Source organism: Dendrobates tinctorius, unplaced genomic scaffold (genome assembly GCF_039654945.1).
Source record: "Dendrobates tinctorius isolate UK_male_01 unplaced genomic scaffold, ASM3965494v1 ptg000079l, whole genome shotgun sequence".
Classification (NCBI taxonomy): domain Eukaryota; kingdom Metazoa; phylum Chordata; class Amphibia; order Anura; family Dendrobatidae; genus Dendrobates; species Dendrobates tinctorius.
In genome coordinates this window covers 20,008,274-20,024,660 of record NW_027361747.1, presented here as the reverse complement: position 1 = coordinate 20,024,660, position 16,387 = coordinate 20,008,274, and the positions used below count along the sequence as shown (strand labels likewise).

At 41.2% G+C, this 16,387-nt stretch overlaps 1 protein-coding gene across 1 annotated transcript in view; it reads left to right on the top strand.

Annotated features, from left to right (window-relative positions):
- The window catches only part of LOC141096782 (amidophosphoribosyltransferase-like), a 33,297-nt gene extending 21,506 nt beyond the window's left edge, over positions 1-11,791 (top strand). Inside the window, exons 6-11 of the mRNA XM_073583588.1 lie at positions 2,185-2,257; positions 8,279-8,433; positions 9,121-9,248; positions 9,327-9,548; positions 10,215-10,335; positions 11,208-11,791. Coding sequence (XP_073439689.1) covers positions 2,185-2,257; positions 8,279-8,433; positions 9,121-9,248; positions 9,327-9,548; positions 10,215-10,335; positions 11,208-11,383 — 875 coding nt within the window. The 3' untranslated portion in view covers positions 11,384-11,791. The remainder of the gene's footprint in view (positions 1-2,184; positions 2,258-8,278; positions 8,434-9,120; positions 9,249-9,326; positions 9,549-10,214; positions 10,336-11,207) is intronic.
- The last annotated feature ends 4,596 nt before the right edge of the window (positions 11,792-16,387 follow it).

Genomic DNA, 16,387 nt, shown 5'->3' with positions numbered 1-16,387 from the left:
CCTCTGCTCTCGGACACAGTCTGGTGGTAATGTTGTGGGATGGATTTTCTTTTTTGGAGTCTGTCAGCATTGGGGTGTTTTGTTTTTATTTTTAATCAGTACCTTCAGAGACTTTCCAGCTAGTCAAGAAGCTCTTCCATTTTTCTGGAGTTTCCCATCCAGTTGGCACGTATGCATAAGAGGCATGTGGGCAGTGACCTCAATTGTGACAGAATTTTCACAAATTGGTGAAGCCTAGCCTGCCTTCATTGTATTGACTATATATCTTTTCCCACAATATATTCACAAGATTGAGTCACCAGAGAAGATAAGATTATAAATCCCTAAAACAAACTGCTTCTATCCATAGCATAGTGCATTGTGCAACTCTGACCATGAAAATATCTTCCTGCTCTGCTCATGTCATGTTGCAAAGCTTGAGGTACGTGAGCAAGTGTTTTTACATTCCTAGTTTGAATGTCCCATCTTCCGTCTCAAATTTTCATCTATGGTTATAAAATTGTTAAATTGGCTGTCATCAATATTACATAGGTGGGGGTCTGACACCCATCACCTACACTGATGAGCTGGTATTTGCTCCAGAAGCTTCTGGATGGAAACTCAGAACTCCACTGAAAAGCTGAGCTCCGTTTAGTGTGTAGCACTCACTGCCAGATACTGCAGAATCTCTGCTACCTTTATGAATAGAAGCAGTTCTGCAATATCCAGTAGTGGGTGCTACACACGATGGAGCTGCACTTTGCTGCTTCATTCCAAGTATTTGCATCTGATCATTAAGGGTGTCGGGACCCCATGTGTCCTGTGGGTAAGTCCTCAATATGCTGTGATTTGGTTAAAGAGTGCTTAGGAACCTATACTGAGCAATAGCATAAACCTCCCTTCACATGTCCTGATATTTTCAGTACTGGAAATACCAGTACCAGGGCCATCCGAGTACAATCCGTGTGACACATACTGAAATAGAATTCAGAATAACAACAACACATTTAGATGTGCAAAGATAACGAGGTATATGTTTGTCAGATGCATAATTGGTGCAATGTGTGTGTAGTTTACTGTACATGTATTTAGCTAATAAAGGACAAATGGCATGGAGTCCCCTTTTTTTTTTTTTCTTAAATAAACAGCTAAGGGAAAGCAGGCAGCTGTGATCTGGTCTTATGCTGGAAAGGGCTCGATATACATGGAGCTTTTCAGAATATTATCAGCTCACAGCTGTCTGCTTAACCTTTACTGGTTTTCAAAAAGTGGGGACCTTAACATAACGCTAATAACCAGCTGTGGGCTGATATTAATAGGAATATGAATATTGGCCCCTTCTCAGCTGCTGTTATTGTGTCAGGGAGGGTCCAAGGTCTATGGACCTTACCAACCTATTATCAGCCTGCAGCTGTTTGCTTTGCTTTTGCTGGTTAATAAAAATATGGGGGACACCACTCCATATTTTTTTTTTTTTTTTTGCTAAATACATGTATAATAAGCTACACATGCATAGCACTAATTGTATATCTCAGGGACATCTTTTTATCTACACTATATTTATCTCTATATTTGCACATCTAACACCTAAACATCTATGATTTCTATTCCAGTATGTGGCACATGGACGACACGATTTGTGTGCTGGACGTATTGACATCCATGATGCTGGAAAAAAACGGACATGTGGGTCACATAGAACACACTGACATGCACAGACCCATAGATTTAAATGGGTCTACTTGTGTGTCTCCAGTACATGTGAAAACTGTACCAGAGACAGATGTGTGAAGGGGACCTAAAGCTATTAGTGTAATGGGTGGGGTGGGGCTGTCCAGAGCTGAAGATCATATGGCACAACCTCCTCATTGACCAGATTAGTATTACTGCCGATAGGGGTGAGGGGGAAATTTCAGATTTAAAAAATGGCCATTGCTTACAGATCGGCTTGCTCTTAATGGCAGTTGGATAGTACGATTTTTACCATTCAAAATGTGCGGTACGTTTCTATAGATCCTAGTACAAAAAGCTGTTCTAATGATCAGATGTGCCAGTGCTGAGAAATTGATTGAAGCCATGCACATTAGCCTGGGTGTGCTTTGGGGGTATGTAGATGTACTTGTAGTGTATTGATGCATCCCTAATGTACTTCTGGAGAAGTGTTCACAATGATTCATTTTTGCAATCTCTCCTGTTTCTATGTAGAGACGAACCGATCAGAGACGGAGGGATGGGTGGTGTCTTCAGAATCCTGCAGCTTTCTCTCCATTGGTGCGGAGTAAGTATTGGGAGTGTATGCAGTGCTGACGACTAACCTGGCTTTTAAAGGGGAATGTTCAAATAAAGCTCAATGTGGGTGTGTGTGTGTGTGTGTGTGTGTGTGTCCGGTATTGGCATCCGCACCGTCACAGCTACAGCCATAAAATGTAAACACACTATAGTATCCTCAACACTGCTATAATGGCACTTCTATAACTATGAACACATCCACAGGGAAATAAGATGAAAATAATATCCCAGAAAAATGAAGGGAACCAATAAATATTCTGTGATAAAATCACAATATTTTTATTTCATGAAAAGAGAATTAAAAAAGACCACATGTCATTTTAAACATAATATACCCCTAGGGCAAAATTGCACAGCCCAAAATTTCATAATCCAATTAATCAATATATTAAATATATCATAATTTAAATGTCACAGGAGGTATAATCAAAAAAACCGCTTCCTAATGTTAATTTCAAATATCATATAAAGTTAACAATTAAAATAACTCCATGATACACATCAATAAGGTCTATAATATAGTCTCCATATATGCAATAATTTTATCCACAAGATATTATATAATCAAGCAGGAGACCCCGAAAAAAAAAATATATAAGATAGAAGCAGTTGTTACACAGTATGGAATAAAAGTATAAAACTTAATTACCTTCTCTGCAATATGACCATAAATAGGAGCCGTGCAAGAGACCCCCGTGCCCCGACGCGCGTTTCGCCCTCTTGCTTCTTCCGCCACGGAAAAAAGCGCAGCATTAGCACAGCATGTGCGGAATGCCATAGGAATGCATGGGGTGCGTCATGTACAAGATTTTTAAACGCTTTCGCACCGAAAATCACGGCAAAAACGCTTAAAAATCGCATCGTGGGCACACAGCCGAAATGTCGCACATGCTGTAATTCCATCCTGGCTGAGCTGTTATTTAACTTTACACAAGATCTGTTTTGTTGAGATATATATATATATATATATATATATATATATATATATATATATATATATATATATATATATATATATATATATATATATATTATATTTTCAAACAATGTAAAAAACATATAGCCAGCTCACCATAAAGGAGTTCCTCTTAATGCAATAGTCGGTGTTCACCTTATATTCTGCACGGATCCAGGCAGGGAGTGTGCCCCAACAAATAGGAATATAAGAGAATTGGGATCCAGCAAAAAGATGAAAGTTCACCAGAATTATAAAATCTTCTTCTTTATTTATCCATCAATTCATATAAAAAATATGAGGAACTCCAAGCAATTGGTAACATTCCAGCAAGGGACTACATGTTTCAGCACTATGTGCCGCCTTCACGGTCCTATTTGAACTGAGCTCCAACACTGGCAATATATCCTCCTTTGTGAAACATATTCAAATGACCCTTAATTAAAAGCAGTGAAACAAACCAGTTAAAAACACCTGAGTAAATGGTTGAAACTCAGTTCAAAAATATTGCTGGAAAAATATATATATTGAACATGTTCTATACATAGACCAATGATATAAACATTAAGTAATAAATCAACAGTGATATGGAATAACTGCTGCAAAAATAAAGACATTTTTATATAAACATATATGAAAAAATGCATCATGTAGTAGGCGCGATCTAAGTATCAGAGACCATCACAAATATAATGGTTGGGGCACACTACCTGCCTGGATCCGTGCAGAATATAAGGTGAACACCGACTATTGCATTAAGAGGAACTCCTTTATGGTGAGCTGGCTATATGTTTTTTACATTGTTTGAATATTGCCTCTGGGAGTATTAGCCGAGCACCCATAATCAAAGTATTGAACTTGAAATTTCATTACATATGACTGATCCCATTAGTAAAAAATCCTTTTTTGCTATGGAAGTGGATTACTGCAACACAAGACGCAATAAACTTGCCTTGATATTCAATGTCAATGGAGTGGATATAGCACCTGGGGGATTAAATTCCATCATGTACAATTTGGAACGTATTATGATCAAGGAACAGAAATTATGGTGGGACCACAATTCTCTCAGCTGCTACTGGAAGAGGAAGATGATCCCACGTGGTCTGAGATTAAAAAAAAGTGGCTACAACAGCTTATGAGTTCCAGACCAGGTGGGAAAATGTTCTTAGTGAATGCTCTCTGTCTTATAAAATTAATCATTGAAGAGGAGGAGACTGAACTTAAAAAAACTCAGTGATGAAATTAAGATTGTGAAAGATTCTCTGGAAATTTATCAAGGCAATGATTCTTACAAATTATTATATGAAAAAATGCAACAAAAATTAAATAAACTAGAGGATACCATCATTGAGACTAAAAAAAGAAAATATACACGAGATTTGGAGGATTACAACAGTAAATGTGTATATAATTGGAGTAAGAATCCGTCATCAATATTAAAAAAACAGAAACCTTGGTTCATCAAACATAAAGTGACTTTTCAAAAAACTCAAGAAAATATGGACACTACTTTTGGAGATACTTCAGATGATTATTCAGATTCATCAGTGGCTTGTGCATCTAATAAAAGTATGGAAAAAAGAAAAAAATCTTACCAAAGAAATTACAACAAAGAGGGAGCTAAACCAAAAAACGGATTAGAAGGAGAGGAGGAAGACACCATAAGAGAACAGGCTTATCAGGACAGACTCCGGAAACAGAAGAAGTAACTGTACCAGTCTACAACCTCTCCAGTTATATACTTTCAGCACCGCAACTTTCACTTTTGTCAAAAGGACTTGGTTTTTCCCCGGCATGTAAGTTCAATGTATATGACACAGTGATGGATGTCAATCGTCTAGCACGTAGTTTAACCTTAAAATGTCATTTTAGGGATAATATGGGTACTGACAATTTTTGTTCTGTAGAAAATAGGGATGTTGAAAGGTTACTTACGTTTGAGGAACAGGTGGGTTTGTACAATTTGAGACAACTAGAATCTGAAAGCTCCAAAGAATATCAGGTTAATTTAAATGATTCTTTTCATGTAAAAAATACAAAATTTTACCCACTTAAATCCAGACCTCCGATGCTGGATGTTTTTCAAGAAGCGGTGGAAAGGGATTTGGTAGAATTAAATAACAGAGTGGAACTGACCCATCATAATCTGACATTTCATGAGCATAAAGCTCTTCAGGAATTGAGTAAGAATAAAGGTCTAAAAATTGTCCCGTCGGATAAGGGTGGATCAATTACCATTCTGGATGTGGGTTTATATAAGAAACTTAATTTAACCGCATTGGGAAACTCCAGTGTGTACAGGGAATTAAATGAAAATCCCACTCTCCCTTTTAATAAGGAAATTAAAAAAATTTTGCAGGAAGGTGTATCTACAGGAGCTATTTCAGAGAAATTGAGTGAAGCTTTGTATTGTGACCATCCCATTATACCCATTTACCACTCACTCCCCAAGGTGCACAAAGAAATTTTTCCTCCCCCACTAAGGCCTGTTTCACACTTCCGTTTTTTCAAATCCGTCAAAATCCGTTGTTTTCCGTAAAAAAACGGATCCGCCATTTTTTGCAGGATCCGTTTTTTTTGTCCCATAGACTTCCATTACGGTTACCGCGGATCCGTCAAAAAAACGGATCCGGTTTTTTAAAAACGGATCCGTTGGCATCCATTTCCGTCAAAAAAACGGAAACGGATCCGTTTGGCGGACACAAAAACGGAAGTGTGAAACAGGCCTTAGACCTATCGTTTCAGGGATAGGATCTTTTAGTGAACGCCTTGGGGAGTGGGTGGATCATTATCTACAACCCCTGGTGGCTTTCACTCCTAGTCACTTGAGAGATAGCAAAGCAGCTATTAACATGGTAGAAAAAATAGAATGGGGGAATGATTTTCTGTGGCTTTCATGTGATGTTATTGGATTATATCCATCAATTCCACATTCTGTTGCATTGGAGAGCCTCAGATATTATCTATCTAAATACAGTGAGTATACATTTGAAATTCAACATTTTTTATTGCTTGCAACTAATTTTTTGCTCACTCATAATTATTTTATTTTTGATGAGAAATATTATTTGCTGATACAGGGAGTGAGCATGGGGGCCAAATTCTCACCGTCTTTAGCAAATTTAACTATGTCAGTATGGGAGGAGAGGTATATGTTTCATTTTAACAATCCATTTAGACATAACATTTTTTGGTTGGGACGCGTCATTGATGATTTGGTTTTTGTGTGGAGGGGGAACAAGGATTTAGCATCTTCCTTTTTTTCATATTTAAATAAAAATAGTTTCAATCTCAAATTTACATGTCACATGAATGAGCTGTCAATTAACTTTCTTGATTTGACCTTGAAAATAGATTCAAATCGGAAAAAAGTGTTGGTGGAACCTTATCGCAAATCTACAGCTGTGAATAGTATATTGATGGCAAATTCATGTCATGCCAACCATGTAATTAGGAATATACCCACAGGTGAACTGATTCGAACAAAAAGAAACAGTACAGAAAAAGATACCTATATGAAAGAATCTGAATTTTTGGCAAAAAGATTAAAATCCAGGGGTTACCCAAACTGGTCTCTAAAAAGAGCGAGAGGCATAGTAGACAATTTAAATAGACAGGAATTGTTGGAATATAAAAATATCAAAGAACATAACAATGATTTGGGTATAGTTTTCAGCACTAAATTTAGTCCACAGTATCAAGAAATATTCTCCATTTATTAAAAAACATTTACCCATTTTAGAACAAAGTGGTGAATTGAAAGAAATATTAAAAAAATATTCAATTAAATTTGTTGCGAGGAGAGCTCCTACTATAGGATCTATGTTGACGGCAAGCTTATTTACTGATCCAGACAAAAAATTGAAACAAAATTGGATGAAAAGTGTAGGCTGTTATGGTTGTGGAGCAAAAATTTGTAAGTGTTGCAAATATATTGTTAAAACGAAAACATTTTCTTCTATAAAAAATGGAAAAAACTTTGAGATTTTTTTTCTTTTATGAATTGTAATACAGAAAATGTAATATCTTATTGATTGCAATATTTGCGGACTTCAGTATGTGGGTTGCACCACTAATTCATTGAAACAGCGTATGCGAAAACATTTGTCGGATGCAGTTAATTTGCCTATTGCAGGAGCCTCTGCGGTTTCCAAACACTTTGCCAATGTGCATAAAAGAGATCTAAAAAGCTTTTCCTTTAGGGAAATAGAGGTGGTTACAAAACCACGTAGGGGTGGTGATTATAAAAGTAAAATCCTCTCTAGAGAAAGTAGGTGGATCTTTTTATTAGAGACTAGAGTTCCTGACGGATTGAATAGTAGAATGGATCTTATTACACAATATTAAGTAAGCAAACATCAAAAAAAAATATTTTTTTTTTTATAGATTGAGTGCTTACATTAGTTTCTAAAGATTATATCTCTATCTTAAACCTACTCCAATATATTATTCTCTTGAGTCATATTTGTGATGGTCTCTGATACTTAGATCGCGCCTACTACATGATGCATTTTTTCATATATGTTTATATAAAAATTTCTTTATTTTTGCGGCAGTTATTCCATATCACTGTTGATTTATTACTTAATGTTTATATCATTGGTCTATGTATAGAACATGTTCAATATATGTATTTTTCCAGCAATATTTTTGAACTGAGTTTCAACCATTTACTCAGGTGTTTTTAACTGGTTTGTTTCACTGCTTTTAATTAAGGGTCATTTGAATATGTTTCACAAAGGAGGATATATTGCCAGTGTTGGAGCTCAGTTCAAATAGGACCGTGAAGAAGGCACATAGTGCTGAAACATGTAGTCCCTTGCTGGAATGTTACCAATTGCTTGGAGTTACTCATATATTTTTTATATGAATTGATGGATAAATAAAGAAGAAGATTTTATAATTCTGGTGAACTTTCATCTTTTTGCTGGATCCCAATTCTCTTATATTCCTATATATATATATATATATATATATATATATATATATATATATATATATATATAATTAGGCTTCTGTATGATGTGGATGTATTTCTTTCTGCTTTTATAGGTACTACCGTGAAGTCCTACCTGGGGAAATAGTGAAAATCTCTCGTGCCGGAGTACAGACTTTGGACATAGTACCCAGATATCGAGAGAGAGACCCATCTGCATTTTGTATATTTGAATATGTTTACTTTGCACGGCCGGACTCCATATTTGAAGGTATTTCTTTTTTTTTTTTTTTTTTTTTTTTTTTTTTCTTTCCCCTGTGGTATGGATAATCCGCAAAGTGGTTTCCTGCATAACCTATTTTACCATTCATACTATGATGTATTTCAGTCGTCTTGTTTTTACTCCACAAGATTTTGCTCATTAAATCAAATCACTTTTATAGAGCGTTCCCTAAGGTTCTTAAGGTGATCTTTGAATTATGGTTGGCCCTAACTTAAGAGACTGGACCTGCCAAACCATGCAATTTCATGGCTGTCAGGGTGTTGGCACAGTTTCAGCAGTGTCTGGACTGGCTTTCTCGGGGATCGGGATCGTGTGTGACATTAGCCACAGTGATTATCTGACTTAATTGGCTCTGGCTTCACCCTCTCCTCCTTTGACAAATCAAGACATCCAGAGGAAGTGAGCGAGCAGCCGCAGCTCTCAATTCCTCCAGATGTCAATTACGTCTGTAGAAGGAGATTGAAGCCAGTGTTGATTAGCCACAGGGATCTAATGACTTGAAAATGTCGCGTGAACCCTGGGAGTCGGTGCCGACAACAGTGGAATTGCACCAGAAAGTAGTATGTTATTTAACCAAGATTAAGAAGGGAAGGCAATGGATTAAAGTTACACAGAAGTGTTTGATCTTCAGCTGCTAAGTTCAAGACATTAACGGATTACTATTTTTCTACAAAGGACAAATGGTGTATTCGGTGAGAAGGCGATGTGGCCAACAGTTGGCTATTGAGGCCCCGATGGAGGCGGACCTGGTCAGTGCTGTGCCAGAATCTGCCACCCCCGCAGCTCTGGGCTATGCAGAGAAGGTAAACTCTTATTTAAAACTTCATTTATTGCCCATAAGTTTCATATTTGTAGCTAATACTCTCCTTGCCCCTTTGCAGTGCGGTATTCAGTATGTGGAGGTGCTGTGCAAAAATCGCTACGTCGGTCGCACCTTTATTCAGCCCAATATGAGGCTACGGCAGCTTGGAGTGGCCAAAAAGTTTGGAGTCTTGACTGACAACTTTGTTGGCAAAAGAATAGTGCTGATTGATGACTCCATTGTGCGAGGAAATACGATTTCTCCCATTATTAAACTTCTGAAGGATTCTGGCGCTAAGGAGGTTTGTGGGATCACGTGGCTGCTTTTATACTGTCTTTTTGGCTTGGTGGTACTTTTATCTCCAGTGTGTTTTTGTGCTTAGAATATGTTTGTAAGAGGAGCCCTCTGGAGTAAGGATACTTTGTCTGCCATATAGCTCAATAGATATACTGTCACCGTTCGCTTTTGATGGACAATTAGGTACATGAGTAATGGCGCCTTTTGATGTTTGTGCGAGAGCTGAAAGTCTTTTACAACTTAACCCTTTGAAGCCTGGTTCCGATGCTCCATATTGTAAAAGCCACTTCAGGCTCACACACCAACCCAAACATCTCTAACTACAAACTGTACCGTCGGGCGAGATTACTGACATTTCATTGTTTATCCCATCTGCAGTCTATGAACTGTGATATATTGAGGCTATGGAAACCAAACGGTCCAAATTTTTTATTTTTTACTAAAATAAAATTTTCCAGATTTAAGTAGAAAAAAGGATCTGTAAACCTTTTGGACCAAACAAAAGGGGACAGAACAATAAACCACAGAGCAAGGGAGAAATGTCCAACATGTAAAGTAGCAATGTCGGGCAGCTATACTTGTATATTTGAGTCAAAGACGTGTAAAAACTGTGGCCGCTTCTAGCGTGATTCCTAAAATGATCAGTGCTGTATTCTCTTGCCCTCCCCAGGTCCACATTAGAGTGGCATCGCCACCAATAAGACATCCCTGTTATATGGGAGTTAATATTCCTACAAAAGAGGAACTGATTGCCAACCGCCCGGAGTTCAATGACCTGGCAGGGCATATTGGTAAGCACATTTATACCAGTCTGACACTGCGCTGAAGGGGTTTTCTGCTGTAGTTGTAAGGCTAGTTTCACACTAGCGTTTATGAGCGCAGCGACGGCCTGCGCACGGCCGCCGCTAAGCCCCGCCCCTGCCGCGCCTCCTCCCGTAGCTCCGCCCACCGGCGCATGACGCTGCATGCACCCTGCGTCCCCTATCTTTATCACAGGGGGCGCAGGCCGTGCGCAGTATGCGTTTGGCGGCGCATGCGTCCTTTTGACGGTGCGCCGACGCAACCAAACTGCAGCAGGTTGCGTTTGGAGCAGGTCGGCGCACCGTCAAAAGGACGCATGCGCCGCCAAACGCATACTGCCCACGGCCTGCGCCCCCTGTGATAAAGATAGGGGACGCAGGGCGCATGCAGCGTCATGCGCCGGTGGGCGGAGCTACGGGAGGAGGCGCGGCAGGGGGCGGGGCTTAGCGGCGGCTGTGCGCAGGCCGTCGCTGCGCTCATAAACGCTAGTGTGAAACTAGCCTAAGTGGTCACCGGGAAGCTATTCTGCTGAAAGGAAGGGAAAAAAGCGTACTTGCCATAACTTTCTGCCTTCCCACCCTCTAATCCATTTCTGCCTCTGTACTTGGCCTGCACCTGAGCAGAGGAATAAATGTTAAGACCACCAATGACTTGGCTACAACCACCAGCTGTCAGGTCATCAGTGTCACTAAACTTTTTAGCGGAGGGTGGATTATGATTGGTATACACTGCTTTTTTTTTTTTTTTTTTTTTTTTTTTTTTTTTTTCCTCCTCCCTTCCCCATTTACAGCAGGGTAGCCTCTTAGCCTCTAATTTATATTTTACATTAAAGGGGTTAATTGTAATGCCTTTTATATTTTAGGTGCGAACAGTGTGGTTTACCTGTCGGTGGACGGCCTCACATCAGCAGTGCGTGAAGGCATTAAACATTTCAAAGATCAGCAGAACGGATTAAATTGCACCAACGCCTTCCCCGGTTCTCACAGCCACTGTACGGCGTGCCTTACTGGGAACTACCCAGTGGACCTGGAGTGGTGACCGCTCATCTGTACACCTCGTAGCTGGACAATAGGGTTGACATGGATAAAGTTGGGATTTGTTACCCATCGCAACCACTGACATGCAGATCACCATAGACTCTTCTCGCTGTACTGGTTACTGCGGCCACCATCTTGTCTTGTTTGGGCCTCACTGCTTTATTTATTTGTAGAAGAACTGCTGCTACCAGAAGACACTGCCATTCTCAGTGTTGGAGGGTGGACCGAATATTCAGTAACCCCTTCTAATCCTGTATATATATTTTTTTACTTTTTGTTGGACTTTTGTTCTTGGCGTACGATACGTTGTCACTGAACGTATCTGTTTGTTTCTTTTTGTATTCGGTGTGTTGTGGTCAGGTTCTTTTATTCTGCTGAAGGACTGGAAATAAAGCACTTTTTTACGTTGCTTCGGGTTAATTCTAACATGAATCTGCATTTGGTGGGGAAGAAAAAACTGCGCTTATCCGGAAATAAAACCGGTTTGCAATAAAGTCTGTACTCGACCATGTTAATATGGTCTATGCATCTATAGAGAGATTTCCTCACATTAGACAGCATTTCTAATGTGCATCACGGGAAGAGAAAATGCAATTAGGTAATTGTTTTAAATGAAGTTTGTTAAATACCGTATTTTTCATACTCTAAGACACTTTTTTTTTTTTTCTTACAAAAATGTGGAGGAAAAGGGAGTGGGTTGATGTACTGGCTCTGGCCTGTGGTGGGGAGGTGTGGGGAGCGGCAATGGCAGAGCAGCGGGTCACAGGAGTCAAAAGCCAGTGGCTGCTGCTAAAGAGAAATAAATAGTTACTGTACAAGATCCCACTCCAACGAGATTCAAACAGTCCCTCACTACTTTCAAGACCACACTCGCCACAGCTAAACAAACCTACTTCTCATATCCTCCCTGTCTCACAACCCTAAACAGTTATTCAACACCTTCAATTCTCTCCTCCGTCCCCCAGCACCTCCTCCCTCCCCACTCGTTTCAGCTGAAGACTTTGCCTCATTTTTCAAGCAGAAGATTGATAACATCAGAGACAGTTTTGGTCATCAACCCCCAGAGCCCTTCCTCCCGACTTCCCAGCCCTCCACCTCCAAAACCAACTTCTCCACCATTACAGAAGATCGACTCTCCACTCTACTCTCAAGATCACATCTCACCACCTGTGCACTTTACCCGATCCCATCCCACTTCATCCCAAACCTCACCACAGTCTTCATCCCAACCTTAACCCATCTCTTCAACCTATCACTAACAACTGGTGTTTTCCCCTCAAGCTTTAAACATGCCTCCATCACACCTATCCTCAAAAAGCCCTCTCTTGACCCATCCTCTGTATCTAGCTATCGCCCTATATCACTTCTCCCCTATGCCTCCAAGCTACTGGAACAACACGTCTACCTTGAACTGTCCTCCCATCTCTCTTCTTGCTCCCTCTTCGACTGCTTACAATCTGGTTTCCGGTCACACCACTCCACTGAAACTGCCCTTACTAATGTCACCAATGACCTCTTAACCGCCAAGAGCAAGCGACACTACTCTGTCGTCCTCCTGGACCTGTCGGCTGCCTTTGACACAGTGGACCATTCCCTATTATTACAGACCCTCTCATCCCTTGGCATCACAGACTTGGCCCTATCCTGGATCTCATCATACCTAACAGACTGGACATTCAGTGTCTCCCACTCACCACCTCCTCACCTCGCCCCCTATCTGTCGGGGGTCCCACAAGGTTCAGTCCTAGGACCCCTGCTCTTCTCCATTTACACCTTTGGCCTGGGACAGCTCACAGAATCACATGGCTTTCAGTATCATCTCTATGCTGATGACACACAGATCTACATCTCTGGACCAGATATCGCCTCCCTACTAACCAGAATCCCTCAGTGTTTGTCCACTATTTCATCCTTCTTCTCCGCTAGGTTTCTGAAACTTAACATGGACAAAACAGAATTCATCATCTTTCCCCCATCTCACGTGACCCCCCCCCCCCAAAGAAACTATCCTTTACAGTAAATGGCCGCCCACTCTCCCCAGTCCCACAAGCTCGCTGCCTCGGGGTAATTCTTGACGCTGATCTCTCCTTCAAACCTCATATCCAAGCCCTTTCCACTTCCTGCCGACTTCAACTCAAAAATATTTCATGAATCCGTTCATTCCTCAACCAAAAATCTGCAAAAACCCTAGTCCATGCCCTCATTATCTCTCGCCTTGACTACTGCAACCTCCTGCTCTGTGGCCTCCCCTCGAACACTCTCGCACCCCTCCAATCTATTCTAAACTCTGCTGCCCAACTAATCCACCTGTCCCCCCGCTATTCCCCAGCTTCTCCCCTCTGTCAATCCCTTCACTGGCTCCCCATTGCCCAGAGACTCCAGTACAAAACCCTAACCATGACATACAAAGCCATCCACAACCTGTCTCCTCCATACATCTGTGACCTCGTCTCCCGGTGCCTTCATGCACGCAACCTCCGATCATCACAAGATCTCCTTCTCTACTCCCCTCTTATCTCCTCTTCCCACAATCGCATACAAGATTTCTCTCGCGCATCACCCCTACTCTAGAACTCTCTACCACAACATATCAGACTCTCACCTACCATCGAAACCTTCAAAAAGAGCCTGAAGACCCACCTCTTCTGACAAGCTTATAACCTGCAGTAACCACCGATTGACCAAACCGCTGCATGACCAGCTCTACCCTCGCCTACTGTATTCTCACCCATCCCTTGTAGATTGTGAGCCTTCGCGGGCAGGGTCCTCTCTCCTCCTGTACCAGTTATGACTTGTATTGTTTAACATTATTGTACTTGTTTTTATTATGTATACCCCTCCTTACATGTAAAGCGCCATAGAATAAATGGCGCTATAACAATAAATAATAATAGTATTCTACACCCATGGGAGTGGAGGGCAGTGAATATTCATTTCTCTTTAATAGCAGACACGCTGTTGGCCACAACTGCCGGCTTCCTACAGCTGCTGGGCACTCGAGTGTCCACGCTACATAAGGCAATAAATATTCACTGCTCTCCACTCCCATAGGTGTGGAATACAGTGAATATTCCTTTAGCAGTGGCACACGCCAACGGCAGGCAGCTGAACGAAGCTGTCGGCTGCATCCAACACAGCCCGCAAAGAGCAATGAGTATTCACGTCTCCGAGCACATAGTCCCAGTGTGGGGAGCAGGGAGTATTCCAGCAGTTGTCCTCAGCTTGTAAGCAGGGTATGACGTCCCTTCCATGCGCTGCTTATAAGCATACAGTGGGGAAAAAAAAAAAGTAGCCAGCCACCAATTGTGCAAGTCCTCTTAAAAAGATGAGTCCTGTAATTGACATCAAAGGTAGAATACAACTATGAGAGTCAAAATGAGAAAATAAATCCAGAAAATCACCTTGTCTGATTTGGCAAGATTTATTTTGCAAATTATGGTGGAAAATAAGTATTAGGTCGTTATCAAAAGTTCATCTCACTATTTTCTTATATATACTTTGTTGGCAATGAAAGAGGCCAAACGGTTTCTGTAAGTCTTCACAAGGTTGGCACACACTGTTGGTTGCTATGTTGGCCAGTCCTCCATGCAGATCTCCTCTACAGCTATGATGTTTTGGGCTGGTCTTGGGCAGCACGGACTTTCAAATCCCTCCAAAGGTTTTCTATGGGGTTGAGATCTGGAGATTGGCTAGGCCACTCCAGGACCTTCATATGCTTCTTATGATGCCACTCCTTTGTTGCCCTGGCGGTGTGCTTGGGATCATTATCATGCTGAAAGATCCATCCACGTTTCATCTTCAATGCCTTTGCTGATGGAAGGAGGTTTGCACTCAATCTAACGATACATGGCCCCATTCATTCTTTCATGTACGTGGACCAGTCGTCTTGCTCCCTTTGCAGAGAAACTACCCCAAAGCATGATGTTGCCACCCCCATGCTTCACAGTAGATATGGTGTTCTTTGGATACAACTCAGCATTCTGTCTCCTCCAAACATGACATGTTTTGTTTCTACCAAACAGTTCTAGTTTGGTTTCATCAGACCATATGACATTCTCCCAATACTCTTCTGGATAATCCAAATGTTCCCCAGAAAACTTCAGATGGACCCAGACATATACTGGCTTAAGCAGGGGAATACGTCTGGCACTGCAGGATTTGAGTCCCTGGCGGCGTAGTGTTACTGATGGTAGCCTTTTTTATGGTGGACTCAGCTTTATGCAGGTTATTCACTAGATCCCCTGTGTGGTTCTGGGATTTTTGCTCACTGTTCTTGTGATCATTTTGACCCCACGGGCTGAGATCTTGCGTGGAGCCCCAGATCGAGGGAGATTATCAGTGGTTTTATATGTTTTCCATTTTCCTATTGCTCCCACAGTTGATTTCATCACACCAAGCTGCTTGCCTATTACAGATTCAGTCTTCCCAGCCTGGTGCAGGATTACAATTTTGTTTCTGGTGTCCTTTGACAGCTCTTCGGTCTTCACCGTAGTGGAATTTGGAGTGTGACTGTTTGAGGTTGTGGACAGGTGTCTTTTATACTGATAACAAATTCAAACAGGTCCCGTTACTACAGGTAATGAGTGGAGGACAGAGGAGCCTCTTAATAAAGAAGTTACAGGTCTGTGAGAGCCAGAAATCTTGCATGTTTTTAGGTGACCAAATACTGTATATACTCGTGTATAAGCCGAGTTTTTCAGCGCTTTTTGTGCTGAAAATGCCATTCTCGGCTTATACACGAGTCAATTGTCCTAGAGGGCTGGTGGAGGAGGGGGAGCAGCAGGTCACAGAGGCAGTAGCCGGCGGCTGTGGCTAAAGCCTGCGCCAGCTGCAGCCGCCGGCTTCCAGCAGACATCCTACTCGCTTACAAACGTGCCCTCGCTGGCACTGCATCTCGTTCCAGCGCCAGCAGCTCTTCCTGATGGGCGATCACATTGCTCTGCTCATTAAGGTAATAAATATGCACGCCTCTCCATTCCCATAGGCATGGAGTGCATATTCAATA